The sequence below is a fragment of the Dicentrarchus labrax genome, unplaced genomic scaffold (assembly GCF_905237075.1).
Source record: "Dicentrarchus labrax unplaced genomic scaffold, dlabrax2021, whole genome shotgun sequence".
Lineage (NCBI taxonomy): Eukaryota > Metazoa > Chordata > Actinopteri > Moronidae > Dicentrarchus > Dicentrarchus labrax.
The window spans coordinates 7,229,637-7,249,702 of NW_026136708.1; the positions used below are offsets into that span (position 1 = coordinate 7,229,637).

Here is a 20,066-nt window from a genome sequence, read left to right on the forward strand (position 1 = left end):
TTGGAGGTTATGCATGTGTGCGTGTGCTAATCTGTGAGGAGATTATGGCGAGCGATGGTTTGACATCATCACCATCAATGTGCGTTTTGGCAATGCAACAAACGCCACAAACAACACTTGGTATCATTTTTAAGCTTATATAGTGTTTTTTTGTTAAATAATGACAAAATTGTGCTATTTTTAATCTTGTGTGACAAACAATTCTAAATAATCCCATTATAATCTACACTTGATAGGTAAGATTTAAATCAGAACCGGTTCTTTTTCTTGGCACATTCAGTATAAAATGGTTTGGTTTCCTTTGTTTACAAAAAGTGTCCTATCTCATATAAATCTGTTGTAATTAGTGTATTCTTATTATCCTCGCACTGGTAACATTCTCATGCAGTGTGGTTTCTCAGAAAGTGGTGTGGCACAAGTGGAATGTCATAAATGCGGTTTGGTTTCAGCTCACTCACGGAGAATTACCTGCGTGTTTCTCTGGAACAAGGAGCCAGGAAGGTGTGCGTGTGTGGAAAAAGGACTCAACAAGGAAGCGCTCAAGATCACTGCATAATTTCACATCATCATCATCATCATGATCATGTAATCATCATAGTTTACATAACATTTTACATTCCAGCGCAGTACAGTACAGTAGTAGGTTTACTTAAAGGGTTACTACAGTGCTTTATTACTGCACTTTCATGAAGTGGATTTAAAGGACTAGTTTGTAGGATTTAGCGACATCTAGCGGTGAAGTTCTAGATTGCAACCAACTGAACACCACTTGCGTTAATATCTGATGACCTGGGAATGAGAGTGTGCAGGAGAAACTATGGTGGCCGCGAAAGGCCCTGGCTAGAGCTGGCGTTTGGTTTGTCCATTCTGGGCTACTGTAGAAACATATCGGTTCAACGTGGTGGACTTGGTAGATGTGGACCCGCTCCCTCTGTATGTGAAAACAGATCATTCTACAGGTGATTACATACTAATGAAAACATACCTATTATTTTTATATTCCATTTGCCTATAGATGTTAATAGATGCTCCAAAATGCCAATAGATCCTCCTTAATGTTACACACTGGACCTTTAAGATAAGAAAGGTCTAAATGAAAGCAGCACAAACCAACATATCCGGACTTCTAGACCCCAGAATGGGTTATGTTCTAAGGGGATTCTATATTTTATATTGGATAGTGTCTTTCATTAAAGCCTGGTCACACCAACATATAAAACAATGAAATTTAGCAGTTTATTAGAACTGAATCCCAGAGATTAGTGGATTTGCTCATGGACCCAAATCTGTGCAAATGTTTTAGGTCAAGTTAAACTTGAATTTTGAAGAAAGTCATTTTGACAGTGCTGGGAACAAAGAGGTGCACGGTCCAAAGTATTGAAATCTATTGTAGCTTATTAGCTATCTTGCACCATTCACTTTTATTTAACCTCCTTTAATGGAGTATACAATGAACTTCTCCACAAAGAGTTAATGGTACTGTACGTTTCTTAAATAAACTATGTGAACTTACTGTCATGTTAGGATCTTAGCTAGTAGAAGAAGCTAGTAGAAATGATGTACAATCCCCAAAACTAGGATTACATACCAGTAAGAGGTACACTGTACTGTCACTTTTAAGGATGTCACTTTTAATTTGAAATTTGAAAATTCATTCAGACTTGATTCATTTCAAAGGTTTAATGACCTGTTCCAATTCAAAATGTACAGTCCATAAGCATGTCTATGTGCTCCACTGTCAGCTTCACCTGGTATGTCCTATTGACGTGTCAGTAAACTAAGCTAGTAATGTTGTGTTTACTACCAAAATGGAGGACACACAAGCAAAGCAGAGCAAAGCCGTCCTGAGCAACTGCAACACCAAATGTATCTGAGAAGCAGTGTGCTTCTGTAGACTTTGCACGAAGCAATGACAAAAAATCTGCAGACTCACTTTCTAATGTTAGCCTGTCACCCAAGTGTGGCAGTGGAGGCATATGCAGATGAGCAAAGGAACATCAAGTGTACAACCTTATCTGACTGCTACTATCTGCACACTCAGCTTCAGTAGGCCCCTTGCCAGAAGCTCCAAAATACAGCTACAGTAGGTACGTTTACCAACTAGCCCTGAGAGTAGTCTTTACACCCCCAAAGCCTCTACAAACAAATATTTCTCAAATATGCAGACTTATTTAGCTGTGCCACTTTCTTGCGAATAGGCCTTTAGAATGCCCCTGCCTCAAAATGTGAATTTCTTTTAAACGCCATGCTGCCTCTCTTTTGAACCCAAGTTCTAAAAAACTACCTCAGAACCACAGAATACATTATACGTCATATTATTAGGCTTAATATGCCCTTTATCTGAACCTTTATCATTTATTTTCTAAAATCTTTTGCAGAGTTAGCTCAATGAAAATAAATCTTGTGTAATGTTATTTTACAGGTCCTTTATTCAGTATTTAACTTATAATATAATGAGTGCAGGATGTTTACTCTCCACAGTTACTCTCTCCTCAGAGCATGACAGCAAACATGTCATGGAGACCTTGGCTGATGAACCCAGACCTTTCCATAAATTCCAAGCATTCAAATCCCTCTACCAAAACCACATTACTGACAATAAAAAAGGAACCACTGCAGAAAAGTCAGGCATATGACCTGCATTAGAAAGGGTATGTTTCTGATAATGCGTGAAGAGGAATGTGCAAAATGAAAGGTTGGCTGCTGCACGAGTAAAAGGGTCATTCTGAAAGGAAATGTGGGAGTTAAAGGGAAAGTAATTCCCTGCATGCTTAGCCTTATTAAATATGTAGCACAAAGGAAATGTGCTCTCTTTTACTCTTTAGCCAGACCCCCTCTGGCTGCCAACCAAGTGGTGCATATCAGCCTGCACATTCAGGTAAAAATCCTGAAATGGGCAACATGGCCTCATAGAAAAGTAATTCATCAGAGGGGATTATAATATTCAAGACATTTCTGCTGCTGAGTTTCTTCCTCTGACCTTGACCACCCTGAGGCTGTCATCTCTTCTTCCTCAGCCATGAGCAAATACATACCCTCTCCTGTTCTGCACACCCCGCCCTCCCGTTGCTTTAAATATTGAAGATGGATAATGGTGTTCGCCTTCATCCAGAGGCCAGGCAGATAGCTTGGAGATGGAGAAGCAAGCACACACTTGTGTAAAAGCACATGCATGTCCTTACTCATGCTAAGAAACACAAGATGCCTCATTGAGGAAGAAAAAAAAGCTATTTTTACCCACTTTGTTGCTTTGTATGACTGCTTCCTTCCTGGCCTTTAATGTGAAATACCATAGCTGTGTGAAGAAGTATGCAGATGATGAGTACTTTTTTGTCCCAAGTCTATATTTGTGTTGAAGTTAGAACTATTAATTTATAATAATTTCAAACCCATATTTTATGGTGTAATCTCAATTTTTAATTCTTCAGGGTTAGGGCTGAGCAGGTAACAGTGGAACTCCTTGTATTTTGCATCAAATAATGAATTCTGGGATATCGTTGGAGTAGTTGTAACATTGCTATTTGTAGTAGAGAAATAAGGGTACTTGCTGACGAATTTTGAGAGCTCTGACAAAAAAATTCAAGAGACACCCATCCCCGGCCTCCCTGGTTTTACTGTGAAGCCACTGACTTCATCAATACACAATGATCACTGTGGTTACACTGCATACCATCAGATACATGCTTTCCACAGTACGTCTTAGTAACTCAGATAACTCGGACTTCTTTGACATCAGTATACCCTCCCTGCCTCCTTAATCTAAATCCCCATTCAATCTGTAACAACAGCACAGATGTTGCATTACAGCAGGGAATAAGGTGCTGCTCGGTGTCATGTCATAATCACCTTGATAATTATAATCACTTGAAACCGATGGACACTTTAATATCAAATATTTCTTTCAGCAGTCTTCACACTTGGGCAGTATTAACATTAATTTGAACTCTCACAGCGATTAAGAATTTTTTAACAGCTTCAGAAATATATATATATATATATATATATATATATATATATATCAATTTTGCTTTACATCAAAGAAGAGATCTTAAATTTGAAGAATTTTGAGGTATTTTTTAATGTACCTTGATTTGTTATGTCTTGAAAGGATGCAGTCAAATAAAACAAAACAGTACACTCTGAATTAACCCCGCCTCCAAAAAACAAAGGCAAATGTTCACAAAAAACACAAAAGATTGTAAAACTAATTGACCCGAATAGGCAAGCCAAAATAAATACAAAGCAGTGTAAACAAAATATCTTATGTTCATTAAATAAAATTGTAAACTTAGAGATTTTTTTATACTGTAAATAGTGCAGAAAAAACTGGTGATCACAGTTTGGGAAGACTTTAGAGAGTTGGTTGGTGGTGCTGGTGGTGACGTGTGTGTGTGTGTGTCTGAGGGAAGGAAGGAGGGTTACATGTGGTAGACCAACAGATGGACACACATGGTTGACCATCTGCATGGGCGACAGAATCGGTTTGCCTTGACAGTTTTTTTCTGGAGTGTGGGGGTTTAGGGAGATCTGTTGGCAGGTAAACACTGTCCTCCAGAGGAAGAAGACAAAGTAAGCATTGACAACAGCAGCTCGGGAGCGCCTGTGATGTTGGAGATAACTAACTGACAATATCTCCATTAGACTGTAGATAATCCCACACAGAGATTAATAAACTGTAGAGGGAAATTCATTAAATGCAGCACAAACTGCGGGATAAAGAAAAGATTATAAATCATAGGAGGCCTTGGGACTGCAATTCGGGTCGTGGTGAGGTGTCGATGAATTACGGGGGCCCTTTTAGTCAGGAGTGTCCAAACGGAGCCTGTGTGTTCAGGGGTCTCTGGACAATGACAGCGTTGGCCAAATCTGCTTCTTCTAGACTTAATTCTTTGTTGTTGAGCTCTCGGAAAGGAAGTGATGTTGTCAGGACGAAAGGTGGGCAGCTCCTCTGGGAGCGTGCCACGAAATCTTGTACATCTGTGATCCTAGAAAAGAATTTGAGACAGAATAAAAGAAAGATCAGGACGTAGTAAAGAAAGGCAGAGCTGGAACTGTTACTCATGTCTGTTCCTGTCCAGCAGCAAAGCATTGATTCCGATTGCCTGCGAAATACTCTACTCTCTCTTGTGACACATGATTTCTCTCTGAGGCACTATACTAGTAACATAATCTATTATTAATCACCACCCAGCATATGCAAGCCATCCTATGGCAGCCCTACTCCTCACTGAAGGTTAGAGGGACTCAGTCCTCTCCATCCTTAAGCTACAAACTCTGTTATATAAATGCTGCATTCGAGTTACGCAATCCCTCTCTGGGGATTTTATAGATCCACTTGGTTGCTACATCTCAGATTATGTTTTCTCTAGTCCCATGCGCTGTGGCAGGGGATATAACATGCACCATGCGTTCAACTCCAGCAGACTAGAACAAAGCATTACGTAATCCTCAAACAAACCCCCTCACCACCTCCCGAGCTAGTACAAACAAAAATCTTTTGTCATCCCTTGAACTACTTCTTCCTTGCGATGCTTGAGATTAGGGGACTTACAGACAGTGTAGTCGGGGTAGAGTTAGAGTTTTAATATGTAGATGTTCTATATGTGAAGCTCAGATGTGGAGAGATGTGTTTAGGCCTTGACATTGCGATACGCACCGATGCGATAGGTTAAACCTCTGCACCAATCTCCTGCCATCAGCCAACCAGATCTGCAGGGAGGTAACAGGAAGGGCGTGGTCTAGTGTTACCATGGGAATAGGAAGAGATTCTCCATCCTCGTGCACAGATGGTGACCTGGCCACTACTCTTGGTGCAACGCTGCGAGTGAAAGGAATACATAACAGATTAAGAACAAGTTAAAAGTACATACAGCATATGCAATGCAATTATTTCTCATTTATTACTGACTGCTGTAGACAAACTCATGTTAAAATATTTTTTGGAATCTGGAAGATTTAGTATTCATACAGTGGTGTTTTGAACATGAGGGTTTCAGTTTGTCGGGCTGACTGCTTGGTCAGATTTGCTTGTGGGTTTTTTCATACCTGAATATAGAAGGACACCTAGTGGTATAAAGTGGTATAGTATCTTTGAACTTCAGACTTGAGACAGACACTACATTGTTTTGCAAATTTTTAAACTCTTATTTGATAGGGACAGCTAAGGATAGACAGGAAATAGGAGAGAGATAGAGGCTTGATTGAACCTGGGCTCTGGTTGAATTTTCAAAAAAAGTAGGTCCTTTCCTAAACACTTTTCCTTGACATTGATGGAAAACATCCATGCGGTCAAGGAAAGATGTGAAGGAGAATTCATGAGGACTAAGGAAAAGACAACTGTGGTACTGAGACGATCAGACTGCACTTACATATGCTACGTAAGTATGTGATAGCAGATGATAATGACATGTGTCTGTCTGTCTACTGTGGTAAACCTACAATGTTCCGAAGATAGACTACAAAAATGCATTATAGCCACTGAAAACAGGGTGAGCTGGGGCTGGGGCGCCCCAAGGCACTATACTATCAATTATTAATGACAGTTCTTGGATGTTTATCTGCAAAATAATTATTTTTTTAAAACGTCAAACCCTATATTAACATACATAATAATAATAATAATAATAATATTTACCTGATACTTGGTAGTATTATCACAACAACTATCTCTTACCTGCCAAGACGGTATCCTCGGCCGCTGAAGGGGTGAAAGGCCTTTTTCTTGGGAACATAATTTTCCTCCGTCAGATCCTCCACATTGATCTCCAGCTCCTCCTCCTCTGCTCTGCTCTCCCACTCTGTCGGAAGCTCCCTGGGACAAATTAAAGAGTCTAGTCAAATCAATCAATATGACAAATGAACACTAAGAACCATTATGCCTTATCTATCTTATGTCGCCTATTTGTGGTCTTTAGGAGGGGCATCTAATTTCCCACTGGGAGTTCATGGGGTTTGACTGTAAGACTGAACCAGCGACAGACATTATGCTACATTTGGGTTAAAGATAAGGTTCAGTTCTCTATATATACACTGTATGTATATAGTTCATACATTTTTCCTGTAATATTAAGCTTTAAAGGGGTTGTCTGCATTTGTATTTCATAACAGAAAAAGTGAACCCAGAGTTTCTTCAGGTTTCTACGAGTTAAAAAAAAGTACAAAGAAATTGATTCATTCTTCAATCAATTTCTAAAACCTGTTAAAATCATATTTAAGACATTTTAAGGCCTAAAATTCCCATTATGAGCAAGCAGAGAGAAATTAAACTAAAACTTATTTAACTTGCAGTATCAGTGAACCAGTGTAGAGCTACAACTCTTACTCAATTAATCAATAATTGAACTATAATCAAGCAACAGTTGTGATAATCCTTCAATCTTTGAGTTTCTTTTCACACAAAAATGCCCAAAGCATTTACTGATTCCGGCTTCTCAAATGACATTTGATATGCTCTAAGATTTTCTGTTGGTAATTTTTTACTCTTTTCTGATTTTTTTATAGACCAAATAATTAATAGACTGCTGTGAAACATAACCGGCAGATTAATCAATAATGAAAACAATCATTAGTTGCAACTCAACACCTGTGACAGCATCAAGTCGAGTCAAACAGGTTTTAAACTCACATTCAATAAACCCACATTATATACACATCCTATCTGACTACAATTAAAGTGTTATTTAATCTTTTTTATTAACTTCAGAAACAGACACAAGTTCCATTTTCTCAATATAACACAGAGCCAACAGGAACATCTAGTGATGAAGTGTAATACCACAATAAAATCAGAATGATAACACTGCTTTGTCGTTTGCTTTTGATCGGCTGGAGAATAATATGTGTTGCAATATCTGACCATCGCACGTAGCACTGTCCTCCATCTTTAACCGCTTGACAGTGTGAGAGGAACACATTATTGCTGTTTCAGGCCAGACAGAGACATATTAAAATCCAGAAATTTCAGCACTTGTTGAAGCAATTGTTGAGCGATCGATATCAATCAACAACCGTATCAGACCTCATGATATCATGGTCCCTTTGCGCTTTAAGGTTGTAAAATCTTACTTAACCCTAACCCTAACCCTGTCACTCACTCACCCCCTTTTGATAGCATCCAGGAAGTCTTGATTCTCTGGTATGGAGTAGCTACGAAACTCCTCATCATTTACGGTGAAGCCATCCTTCCACAGCCTCACCACCATCTCCACCTGGAATGAAGGCCACAAAAATGAGCCCCGATCAGACACACTGATCCCTGTATGTGCTGAACTCCAGAGCAAACCGAAGGCTCTGGTGGCCACATAGGTGTTGACACAAATGCGTAAGTGAGCACATATAACTAAAATGTCACACTAGATTGCTCTGCCTAACAATGTCACCTCTATTTTTAAAATGTCAACCTAAATGCATTTCCCCCGCTGCCGCTCATTTTTTATTTATTAAATACATATTGTATGATTTGATTAATACATATTACATTATTACAGTATGTGGGTGTTTGACATTATCATTCATTCATTCTTATGCTATATGCCTATAAATGCACTGTCAACAAACCTTAAAATATTATATGTTTTCCCATATCAGCTCAAAACGCACACTAGGAGATATTTGTCCCTCAGGATCTAGTGGTGTGAATTCATGTCTGACCTTTGATGTCCCCGAGGCATCGTAACAGATCTTCTCCACCTCATCAAGGAGGTCCTCTACCGAGAAACTTCGCCTCATTGGAGCCTCCTCTTCATTTTCTTCACTGACAACCCGTCAAGAAAAGCAGACATGTGCAACTCAGTCATTAAATGTCTTATTGAATCCAGCCTGCAGTTAGCCTGCAGGCGATTTGTACAGAAAAACTGCAATATTGAGTTCTCAATCCAGAAATGACATTAAGTGTTTAGGTTTGACACATTGCTGTCCAACCAAATTGATTTCTCATTCTAGACGCTTCACAGATTATACCATCCTACATAAAATCCAGTGAGTTGTACTGCTGTTGGAAGCTGTTGATTCACTACAGGACCAGAGGAGTTAAGGGAACTCTTAGAAACAATTGTTCCATGTAACTATGAGAGATTTTAAGGCAAACTTTCTCACAACCGCAATATATTGTGACTTACCAGTTCTCATCTTTCTCGCCACCCACAGTGTCAATCTCTTTCATGACGTTTTGTGTTTTCCATCTAAGAAAATAACAAGTGGACAGAGAAGACGTCATACAACGGGGCCTATCACCTTCGCAGGCAAGTTTGGTAAGCTATATTTTGAGGTAACCTTTATTAGCTTCAGGGTTTATTATGTAACACTGAATGTATTCCCTGGCATTCACGAGCACAATGTCGGTGTAAACTTCCAAAAAGAGCCAGAGCCATTTAAATAAAGCTCAATAACTTCCTCGATAAACAACCAAGCAGCCTAAAACGTTATCGTTAATTATGTAAGTGGGCGTCAGAAAGCCGTGGACGCGCACAGAGCCCACGACACAGGGCCTGTGTGTAACAACACGGCTTATAAACACATATACACACACGCACACGCACACATTAGAAGCTTATTTGCATGCCCGTATTAAGGTTAAGGTCAAATACTGATTTACCAGTCCGTGTTTTGTCGGTTAATCCCGGGCTACACATCTGCAGCCACAAGTTTCGGGCAGCGTCTCTTCTGTTGAGGAATACGCGTGACGTAACACCGCCGTAAATCGACAGTTTTTGTCGTAACGAAACTGAACCGCTGAGCTCAGCACATCCTCATCTAATTGAAACTGATGATGCAGTATTAAATGGCATGGGAAATACACCTGATACACACAGGGATACTACGAATGTGTCTGTCTGCCTGCCTGCCTGCCTGCCTGCCTGCCTGTCTATCTGACTGTGTTGACAACAATTAGACCATTATTACATATGTTATCAGTCCTGTGCTATTTTTTGACACTAAATTGCCTAATTGCATTGCAGTATTATATGCATTTAATCCCCCCCCACAAACAGTATACATCTTTCAAATAATATTTGAGCACCAAAACATATAAATACCAAAAATTATTAATTAATTAATTGAGAAACATACACACAGATGAAGAAACAACAACAACAACAACAACAACAACAACAACACCACAACATAACATCATTTCAGACAAGAACAAAACACATTGTTTCTTTCTTTCACATATATCCTAGTTTAGGTCCATCCAGTACATTGGTCTTGTCACCTTTGACCTTGCCCCAACTGAGTGTGTCCAACACCAGTTTTCTGTCTTTAAACTTTCCAAGTCAAGAAAGAAAGTCCCTTTGAAAATAAATTCACACTTTCATACTGATAGTTCATGAGTGGCCTCTAAATGTTCAAAAATGACTAATCACTGAACCACAAATATATATTTAGTACATATATGTGGTGCAGTGAGATTAAAATGACCACGACTGAAATATGATCTTCCTCTGTGGAATATTAATATGATTTTCTTAAATCAACACTCTATCTATACCTTGTCATGCCTCCTATTGGCCACTAGGAGCAGATCATCTAATCACAAGTAAAGTCATATACTTCACCAAAGTGAAAACTTACATTTTTGTAGTCTTTAAATGCATACAGGTGATTTTTACTCACTGTAATAAAAACTGTCCTGACTATAGATTCAAGGTACAATCACACACACACACACACACACACACACACACATATATATATATATATATATATTCTTGAAGAGTATTAGATTGATTAATTTTATATTTCTCAACAGATTGGTTGAGTCAGAGAAATTTGGTGTTTTTTAATATGAGAATAATAAAAGGTTTGAGTCTTGTGTTTTGGTGGCTATATACACACCTTTTCTTACCTTTGGATCACAGATAATGCCTTCAGCAACTCCATGCGCACAAACATAACTTATAATTTATATTAAAATGAAAATGGTTTTGATTATGCTTTTAAAATAAAAAACATAGCTTGAACCAAAAACATGAAACAGATGGCTAGCACAGTTGCATCTTCAGTCAAGCCAGAAATAGTACAACCAACACATGCACAAACACACACAGGTTTGGGTTTCAGCAGTGGTCCCCAAACTGGGGTCAAATAATCCCGCAGGGGTTCTGGAAAGGATCAGTTCTTGGCTAGCTACCGTTTGGTTTAATGTCACTTTTACTTCAAAGAAAACCTAGTATGATCAAAGGTTTCAGACGTTCCACTGTTATTGCCCCACTCTCTATCTGAAATTATTATAAATTATTATTATTATTATTAACTTGGACTACATGCATTGAGGTTATGATCTTTTTCTCTACTTATTAACGCTTCTTTAATAGTCCTTTAGGGACTTATTGTCCTCAGTAGAACTTAATAGTGGAGTGACTTTATTTAACTTTATGGAATACATCTGTATCCTCAATGTTCACTGTAAACAGCCCTACTGTAAACTGCTCATTATAACCCATAACAACACAATACAATTCTTTTTGTATTGATTATCATGTTATATTGGATAGTATCCCCATAACTAGGCCAGTAGTTCTTTGTAGTAGTAGTCCAGTCAGCAAAAATGTATGCACCTGCCAAACAGACCCATATCCACTTGAGAGAGCGAGAGAGCGAGAGAGCGAGAGCTAGACAGGGAGAGAGAGAGAGAGAGAGAGAGAGAGAGAGAGAGAGAGAGAGAGAGAGAGAGAGAGAAATGGCGCCTCGATGCTGCGCTCACTGAGGCAGTGTTTGGAGCCGGCTAGGGAGAATCAGTAAGGGCAGACAAAAGGAAAAAACATGGTGAACACAAGGAAAAGCTCACGGCCGGGGAGCGGTCCCTACATCTCCTCGAGGACTAGGTCGTCGTCGAGAAACGAGCGAAACTCTGAGGAACATGTAAGCCGGTTTCCTTTCTTTGCCGGCGAGCTAGCTGGCTCTGCTAGTTGGCTAGGTAGCTGTAGCCGTGGCCTCAAGGTGCTCCACATAATGTATTATTCACAGCAAAGTACGAGCAGTATTGAACTTGACACCCGCGCAGTCACGCAGATACACAATAAAAGACTTGAATGCAGCGATTCATACGCGTGTCGTTCGCACTGGACGTCTTGTTCAGCTGTCAGATTACAAGCTAGCGACTCCTGGCTAGCTCCAAGTTGAGTTCCCTTTGTGTTTGACAATTTTACCCGGCTGACTTCATTTCACCATTGTCGCCACAAATTAGCCCTCCAAATAAAGACAACTGGGGGTTTGACATGGGGCTATAAGCATTACTTCAGCTCGCCGCCCTGGAACCAGTGGCGTTATTATATTCTCAAATAGAGAGATAAAGCTTTAGATAAGCTAGCGTTTGTAGGTTATAGCTAGCCCGAGAGCTAGTTTACAGTGGGGGAAGGGAGTCCCAGGTTCAAAACAGTTGGCTGGCTCAAGTCCCGTATTAACAAGTCTGAACTTGGTGAACTTTCTGTTGTAAATGCCCCACAGACCTATATAAAGCACGTTTTTGCTTTACACATGCTTTAAACGCGCTGATATAACGTTATACCGAAGGATATATGTCTACCTATTCAAAATGAACACTAAATAAATAGCCTTAGTTTGTACTGTCGTCTGACCTACTAACGGACTGTCAGTCTTTGTCTCAAAATGTAAACATTGAGGTTATGCCAGGCAAGAGGTCCTGTGTGTCCGCGTTATTTACAATTATCACAGCAGAGACGAACGTTATAATTCAAAGATATGATCATTTATAGATAGCCATTAACACATTCTTGAGGTTTTAATGGGCTGGCTGTTTGGCAAGGTTTTATACTTTGTTGAATTGCGATTCAAAGGCTTTAGAGTGATAAACCTTACACTTTCACAATGTTATTTACAAGACATTGTGATTGTTTTTGGACGCTGAACTCCCAACCATTTCGCTCAGTTGGCTGTGTGTAGACCTTGTTGTCAAAAACTTGTTGCTAGGACTGACTGTCGTTTTGTGACTATGTTTGGAAAATGAGTTAAATGAGGGATGACTTCAGGGTGCACCCATCAGGCCACAGCCGTGCATTTGTTCACTGTTAGTACATCCTGCACTTTGCAGTCTGTCTGCATCCATCCATCCATCCAGTCAGACAACCCCTATGCAGGCATTGCAGATAGTCAGGGAAGTTAAGCTGTGAAGGGCATCAGCATCAAGGGCATATGTCTGGTTGTCTGTATTGTGATTCAGAGAATACATTAAGGAGATGGGTACAAGGTGGCTTGTCTTAGTACTCTATTATTCTGGTTTTGCCATTTGGAACTTTTGCTCTCTTCTGTCCTTGAAGTCTTTTGTCATGATTTTATTTTTTACTTGAGCAGTTTGGTCATGCTTGCTTGTTATTTGCTCAATATTCTGGCTTCATGCAATGATTGATGGGACGAACACATTTTTTATGCAAATATTTGTGAGAGGCTGTCATGTTATTATACGTTTTCCCTTGCTTGCATGTTCTGATTGTTTGTTATTCTTCTCCCCATCTTCCGCTCTTAAATTGGTACAATGTTTGTTTGTACAACAGAAGGAGCCCAGTAGTGATGTGAGCAGTCCCAGCAGTCCGCGGTTGGCTCCCCCCTCCAAGCGGACGCGCCGGCAGGTTGCCTCCGAGCCCAGCTCCAGTGATACCTCCCCGTCCCCTCAGACCAAGGGCCAGAGGGTCAGCTGGGACATTCCCACCTACCGTACCAGGTCAGCTGCTGGCCTTTGTTTCCCTCATCATAAGATTCTCTGAATGGCTGTGCATGATATTCTGCAGCACAGTGATTTTGTTAAGACAAAGGTGTATTCAAATCATTTAGTTCATTAGTTTATTTGTCTGTACAAAGTTTACAAAGTTTACAAAGTAAAGTCAAGAAATAAGCTGTTTGGTGTCAAGTTCTCTTCCTTTCATATCATATATTGTAACTTAAATGTGAACTCTCATACAGTATTATGTGTGATTAATTGTTTTCTTCTGTGCATATGTCCATACATATTTTCACTTTGTACTTTTTTCCCCCTAGGTTGTCCTCTCGCATAATGCAAAATGGACACGGTAATGCAATTCTTTTCAAATTGTCTCTTTCTTTTATACCATACATTGAAAATATGCATTTAAGAATTGGTCCCTAATTAATTTTTTGTTAATGCTGCAGCCCATATGAGTCACCGGAATGAAGAGAGCGGAGGGGGAGATCACTCTCACATGAATGGCCATGTGGAGCTGAAGAGGAGCTGCCGGGTCAAGAAGAGCCAATTTGAACACCTCAATCAGAGCCTGCTGTTTGACCAGCTGGTCAACAGGTAGGTAGCATTTACTACTCTACTGATTTAGTGGGCTCTACACATCAAACCTATGCAAATTAGGTACGCTGAACATTTATACTTGTGCGATGATGTGTCTGCATTTTTATGGAAGTAGCACTGACAAAACAATTGTTGGTGGTGGAGTTTCTATGCCACTTTGTTGAGCTTTGACTGAAACTGAAACTCTCACTCGTCTCTACCTGCTTATCCCTTTGTTTTCCTCGTTTCTTTTTTTTTTTTTTTTCACCTGTGAAAGAAAAGTTTGAGGGAATATGAGGGGACAGAGGAGCATGTCATGCAGTCAGACAGCGTCCTGTGTGTCCCTGTTTGTCTGTGTGCGTGTGAGGACACACTTGTCTGAAAATGTGTGTATGTTTATAGCAAGATCCTCAAACAGCATTATAAAGTCATCTGGATTTTCGCTTCCCATTTTCAGACAATAAACACATCAGTGGACCAATCCCAGTTGCTGCAGCCTGTGTCGCTGTGATGTGTAGTTACATTCCTGGGGAAAAGTATTGTTGGTTTGGTTGCCATCTTCTGTGTTGTCATATTCTGTGTTGTTCTGTGTGTCTACAGCACTGCTGAGGCTGTCCTTCAGGAGATGGACAACATCAGCAGCATCAGGCAGAACCGTGAGGTGGAGCGACTTCGCATGTGGACCGGAGACACTGAGGAGGTAAGTGTGGCTCTGCTGTAACACACAACCCAGAGCAAGAAAAGTACATTACGACTGCCTGATGATCTTATGTGAATATAAGTGATAGCAGGAAGGCCATGTTTTTCCAGGAAAACATCGACATGTATTCCCGGGTGAAGCGCAGGAAATCCATGCGCAGGAGCACTTTCAGCATGCCCACACACCACAAAGTCATGAGCAAAACTGAGCAGGAGGAGGAAGAAGAGGAAGGGACGGAAGGTCAGTCTCCTACTGATGTTCTACTTATAAATCAGTGGAGAGAGAACCACCTCATCTTTAACTGAATTTCTGAAAACTTCAATTGTTAAACTTACTTTGAGTGAATCTTTTTAAAAGGTCAAATTTGGTGGTATTGTCGGAAGTTTTTATGCCACACGTTTGACTTTCAGATTCTCACGGTGAAGAAGAGGAGGAGGATGCAGAGGACGACGATGAAGATGATGAAGGAGATGAAGTGGAAGAGGCGGGAGAGGAAAATGACAGACCATACAACTTGAGGCAGCGAAAAACGGTGCAGAGATATGAGGCACCACCGATTGGTAATTGCTTATTATTTTTCTTTTGGTTTTCCCTCAAGCTTAATGACATTTGAAACTATCTTTAGAGGTTTGGTGTGTGTGAAAACCAGTTGCTTTGTGTTTGCTTCTCTTAGAGCCTGTGAACAGAAAACAGAGCAACCCCTCACTTTTTGACACCCACAGATCCCCAGCAAGAAGAAGCCATATAAGGTTAGTAGAAATCTGTGAGAACTCCTAGTTAAATCTGATGCCAAATTGGTGACAATGTGTGACTCTTAAGCAGCTTTTTCACTACCATGATTAATGAAGTCAGAGCTGTGGTTATAAAAAGTTATTTTTTTTTTTACACCTCCACTTGTCTCTGAATGTGACTGCGTAACGGTGTGACACTGACTCTAGATTGTCACACTTCTCCAGAGTGAAGAAACATGCCATTCACAGCAGTGACACCACCTCGTCTTCTGATGAAGAGCGATTTGAGCGGAGAAAAAGCAAGAGTATGACCCGGGCAAGGAACAGGTGACTGCTGCTGCTTCCTTTCTTCTGACTTTTTATTTTCCTTTCATCTTTCTCTGTTTTACTTTTGCTTTGATTATAGCTTTTTAAGAACTATAAAATAATAGATCTAGGACTGTTGACATTAGTACAAGGGCTGAAGCAGTGACCATTGTGCTATACTTGTGTGTGACTAAGTATTTGTACTCTTTAGATGTAATTGCTTATGTCAGTCCTATGTTTTCACAGATGTTTGCCCATGAACTTGACTGCAGAAGACCTGGCTAGTGGGGTACTGCGTGATCGGGTGAAAGTGGGTGCCAGCTTGGCTGATGTGGATCCCATGAACCTTGATAGCTCAGTGAGTATAATAGTTACTACATAACAAAAAGCTGGACAGTTTTAGTCTTAAAACTTGGAAATCTTCAAGTTTTTATGAGATGCAGCTAAAAAGTAATAAGTCTTTGAATAAATATCTTTAGTTATATTTTAGCATTTCTTTTTGGGGCCATACAGAGAGGCTTTGTGCTTAAGATTTTCTTATTTTTTCTTATTTATTTTTCATAGGCGAATGTTCAAAATGTATTTTCTCCCCAGGTGAGATTTGACAGTGTGGGTGGCCTCAGTAATCACATTCAGTCACTAAAGGAGATGGTAGTGTTCCCACTGCTTTACCCTGAGATCTTTGAGAAGTTTAAGATTCAGCCTCCCAGGTGAGAATGTGATTTCAAGGTTACTTTATTTGGTTTTTAATTTTGTTGTATTTTCTGTCAAGTTTGATTGAAAACAGACTATACTAAAATCTGATCACAGATATGCTGTCTGCTTTCATGATGACATTCTTCTTTGTTTCTCTACATGCATATGAGATAATCCCATGTCCTCTCCTCTTTAGAGGGTGTTTGTTCTATGGCCCTCCAGGGACAGGAAAGACTCTGGTAGCACGGGCGCTTGCCAATGAGTGTAGCCACGGAGACAGGAAGGTTTCCTTCTTCATGAGGAAAGGAGCCGACTGCCTTAGCAAGTGGGTCGGTGAATCAGAACGCCAGCTACGCCTGCTCTTTGACCAGGTAATTTTTTGGACAGTGTCCATGTTACCATAGCTTCAGTCACTTGACCTGAATTGACTCCACAATGTAAATCTAAATATTAATTTGTTGCTGGCAGAATATTTTCAGTTCCGGTGTTTCATGTGTGTTAATGATTGTAACTCAATATTGTCATATTTCCTTTCACTTTTTTGAGAAAATTGATTTCTAAGTTTTATTTACAAACTTCTGCGTAAGTAAACTGACCCCATCTATTTTTTAATATATTGTTTCAATGAGCATAATGTTTTGTGTTTGGTGTTGTTTCCTTTTGATCAGGCTTATCTGATGAGGCCATCCATAATTTTCTTTGATGAGATTGATGGATTGGCTCCTGTTCGCTCCAGCAGGCAAGACCAGATACACAGGTAAGGCTAATTTGCTTGTAACCTTCTTATCAAAGAAGGTACAACTGTTCTGTAAACATGTGTATTCTTGAAACATGCTGTAGCCTCTAACATGGCCCAGTGTAAAATTGCACTAATTATCAGTTTGGCAGTGAACAACCTCAGTAGTAGTTTCTTTGTGTCATATGTCTGTAATCATCAAAGTGGAAGTGACAGAATTACTAAGCACCTTCTGGAATTGGCTTGTTAGTTACTCACCAACTCTAAAGCACGCATTTATCTTTTTATTTTCCTTTTATTCCCTTTCCACACAAAAGCTATAAAAACCTCAGCAAACCTCAGCTGTACTTAACAGATGTGACATGCAGTGGTGAAAGTGTCAAAACTGTGCCTGCTTTTACTTTCGCACACATGGGCATGAAGACATACCCCGGTGCTGTTACTGTCCTTGCCAATAGGTGGTGCAGGTTTCTGCAGGTTCAAAACTGCTGGTGCTGCAGCTTTGATTTTGGAAGAAATTGGCTGGATATGGATTTGGGTGCTTCACTTCAGGGACACTTGAGTCCATATTTGTTTGTTTATTTGACAGCAAGCAGCCATAGAAATGGAAATCATAACAGTTTTCCTTCTGATTTAGAGCATTTCAATATGAACTGTAGGTGAGGAAGTATCCTATTACACAAACACAGCTTGCAGTTGATCCTTGTGGTTGCCATCTAGAAAATGGAATATTTGTAACCATGAAATGTAAGATAATTCTAGACCAAAGTTAATTCAAAACATGAAATGTGCGTGTGCTTGAGTTTATAGCTGCTCTCCTCTTTCTGCCATGCTGGGTAAATACATGCATAGAGCTGTAGTCAACACGGAAATAGAACACTTGCCCCACACTGTTTTGTTCAATATGCGTGTTTGATAGACCAGGTCTGTGTACTATTTACAGAAATAAGCTTGTGTTTGTCTTGTCAGGATCCACTCAAGAGTCAAGTACTTGAGCTCTACTAAATGTATGCACGTATACTTAAAGATTAGATACAGCTGAATACTAAATGGCATGTATTAAATTCTGTCCCACCTCCTCCTTCCATCTGTCCAGTTCTATTGTGTCCACACTGCTGGCCTTGATGGACGGCTTGGACAGTCGTGGGGAGATAGTGGTCATTGGTGCTACAAACAGACTTGACTCTATCGACCCGGCACTCAGGAGGCCTGGACGCTTTGACCGGGAGTTTCTGTTCAACCTGCCTGACAAGAAGGTGAGACAAAGTAAAACATCAATATTGTGTACAGTGGACATGTTCCTGGACCCAACCACACAAAGTCTGTGTGGATTTTCAGTGGATGTGTTTTTCATTATAGAAGCATTAACTCTTCATCTCCGCCTTAAAAAGAATGCATATTACCCACAGAAATCCGACATATACAATAAATACAGTTTTTTGACACAATATAATGCAGAAGTAATTAGTGTTGTACTCATAAGAGTCCTGCGACAAATTTAGTACATTCGGCCCTCTGGCTATTAAAAGTCTCCTCAACTGTATTTTTTTCCTCGCTGTTGGATGTTTTGATCCAACAAGCAAGTGGCAAAGCAGATGCTCATTAGGTTTCTGGAAAATTAAAAATCAATTCTTCAATTCTGATTCTGATTGCTTTAATGTTGCACTTGGGGAGACTTGTCCTTTTTTTCCTGCTATGCACAAAACAATGTTACATGTGTGTAAAGTGACAGTCAGTCAGATAAACAGCTTGGTGTAGGTGACACCTCCCCATTGAGCCTGTCTAATGGGTCGCCTTGCATTGTTTGTCCGCACAGTAGGATCATTGGTAATCAAAGCCTAATCTGCAGGCCATTGCTGGCTAAGCTCACCAGTGAGCTCTGACTGATTTAAAACCTTGCTCTTCTGCTAATAGCAATCCTCTCTACACATTCAAGTTCAGCTCCCTCCTGGTAGTACCCAAACTAGAAACTGGTATGAAATCTGGCTCAGTGGCATCTTTTGAATAGAGGGGGAGATGTGATGAAAGATGATGAAAACCATTGCCCTTGATTCACGACAAAGACCACTTTGCTCTTGATGTCTGCTTATCAAAGCAGAGTCCTGTGGAGACGATGCAATGAATTGAAAGGCGCATTGTGTTGAAGTGTTAGCAAGCCCTTCAGTTGAGCTCACTCGCACATTTGATTCCATTTTGATTTTTTTCTTGCTGTTGTCAGTTCTTGAAAGAGAAAGAGATAGATATAGATAGTTAATTTGAGTAGAACATGCTTTTAATTATGGTATTTATGATGTGATTTTCTTGGTATCATTGTCATGTTTTGTTTGTTCCCTTTGTCCTGTCTTATGCAACATATTTAAATGACATGTTAAATAAAAAATAATTTACATTGTTTGGTAGTAGCGGCAACCACTGCGGCAGTTTAACATGTAAGTAAGTAAGTAAGTAAGTAAAGCTTTATTTATATAGCACCTTTATAACACAGAGATCCAAAGTGCTTTATAAACAACAAATATACATATGGGTATAACCATACCCAACCAAACATACATAGGGAGCCGCTTAAAACAGTCCACAGATTCAGTGAATCTGAGTGATTGGGGAAGACTATTCCACAATGTTGGGCCTGAAACAGCACAAGTA

General features: G+C 39.9%; 2 protein-coding genes across 4 annotated transcripts in view; one reads left to right on the forward strand and one right to left on the reverse strand.

Moving 5' to 3' along the window:
• Positions 1–4,059: 4,059 nt before the first annotated feature.
• Positions 4,060–9,711, reverse strand: ubxn2a (UBX domain protein 2A). Of its 2 annotated transcripts, none has more exons than XM_051408886.1 (7): positions 9,593–9,711; positions 9,117–9,179; positions 8,650–8,752; positions 8,098–8,207; positions 6,674–6,811; positions 5,657–5,818; positions 4,060–4,985 (listed from the first exon to the last, which is right to left on the reverse strand). In XM_051408886.1, the coding sequence occupies exons 2-7, from the start codon at positions 9,158–9,160 to the stop codon at positions 4,802–4,804; spliced, it is 741 nt and encodes a 246-aa protein (XP_051264846.1). In that variant the 5' UTR covers positions 9,161–9,179; positions 9,593–9,711; the 3' UTR covers positions 4,060–4,801. The 2 variants fall into 2 exon arrangements, with proteins under 2 accessions (XP_051264846.1, XP_051264847.1); XM_051408887.1 differs by having other exon boundaries at positions 8,650–8,747; positions 9,593–9,687.
• Positions 9,712–11,656: 1,945 nt separating this feature from the next.
• Positions 11,657–20,066, forward strand: part of atad2b (ATPase family AAA domain containing 2B) — a 65,488-nt gene continuing 57,078 nt past the window's right edge. The window contains exons 1-14 of one of the 2 annotated variants that reach the window (XM_051408177.1): positions 11,657–11,862; positions 13,512–13,678; positions 13,993–14,024; positions 14,125–14,272; positions 14,855–14,954; positions 15,065–15,194; positions 15,365–15,514; positions 15,628–15,703; positions 15,893–16,012; positions 16,238–16,349; positions 16,586–16,701; positions 16,884–17,058; positions 17,356–17,444; positions 18,520–18,679. In XM_051408177.1, the coding sequence (XP_051264137.1) occupies positions 11,764–11,862; positions 13,512–13,678; positions 13,993–14,024; positions 14,125–14,272; positions 14,855–14,954; positions 15,065–15,194; positions 15,365–15,514; positions 15,628–15,703; positions 15,893–16,012; positions 16,238–16,349; positions 16,586–16,701; positions 16,884–17,058; positions 17,356–17,444; positions 18,520–18,679 (1,674 nt within the window). In that variant the 5' untranslated portion in view covers positions 11,657–11,763. The remainder of the gene's footprint in view (positions 11,863–13,511; positions 13,679–13,992; positions 14,025–14,124; positions 14,273–14,854; positions 14,955–15,064; positions 15,195–15,364; positions 15,515–15,627; positions 15,704–15,892; positions 16,013–16,237; positions 16,350–16,585; positions 16,702–16,883; positions 17,059–17,355; positions 17,445–18,519; positions 18,680–20,066) is intronic. The other variant, XM_051408178.1, reaches the window with a different exon arrangement.

What these genes read in the sequence shown, in the direction of transcription:
- ubxn2a (XM_051408886.1), bottom strand. Translation starts at nt 9,160, where the DNA reads ATGAAAGAGATTGACACTGTGGGTGGCGAGAAAGATGAGAACTG. An exon ending in CTGGATGCTATCAAAAGGGG is followed by an intron (nt 6,812 to 8,097) that starts GTGAGTGAGTGA and finishes AATTTGTCCCAG; the next exon opens with GGAGCTTCCGACAGAGTGGG. An exon ending in CGAGGATACCGTCTTGGCAG is followed by an intron (nt 5,819 to 6,673) that starts GTAAGAGATAGT and finishes TTTCACTCGCAG; the next exon opens with CGTTGCACCAAGAGTAGTGG.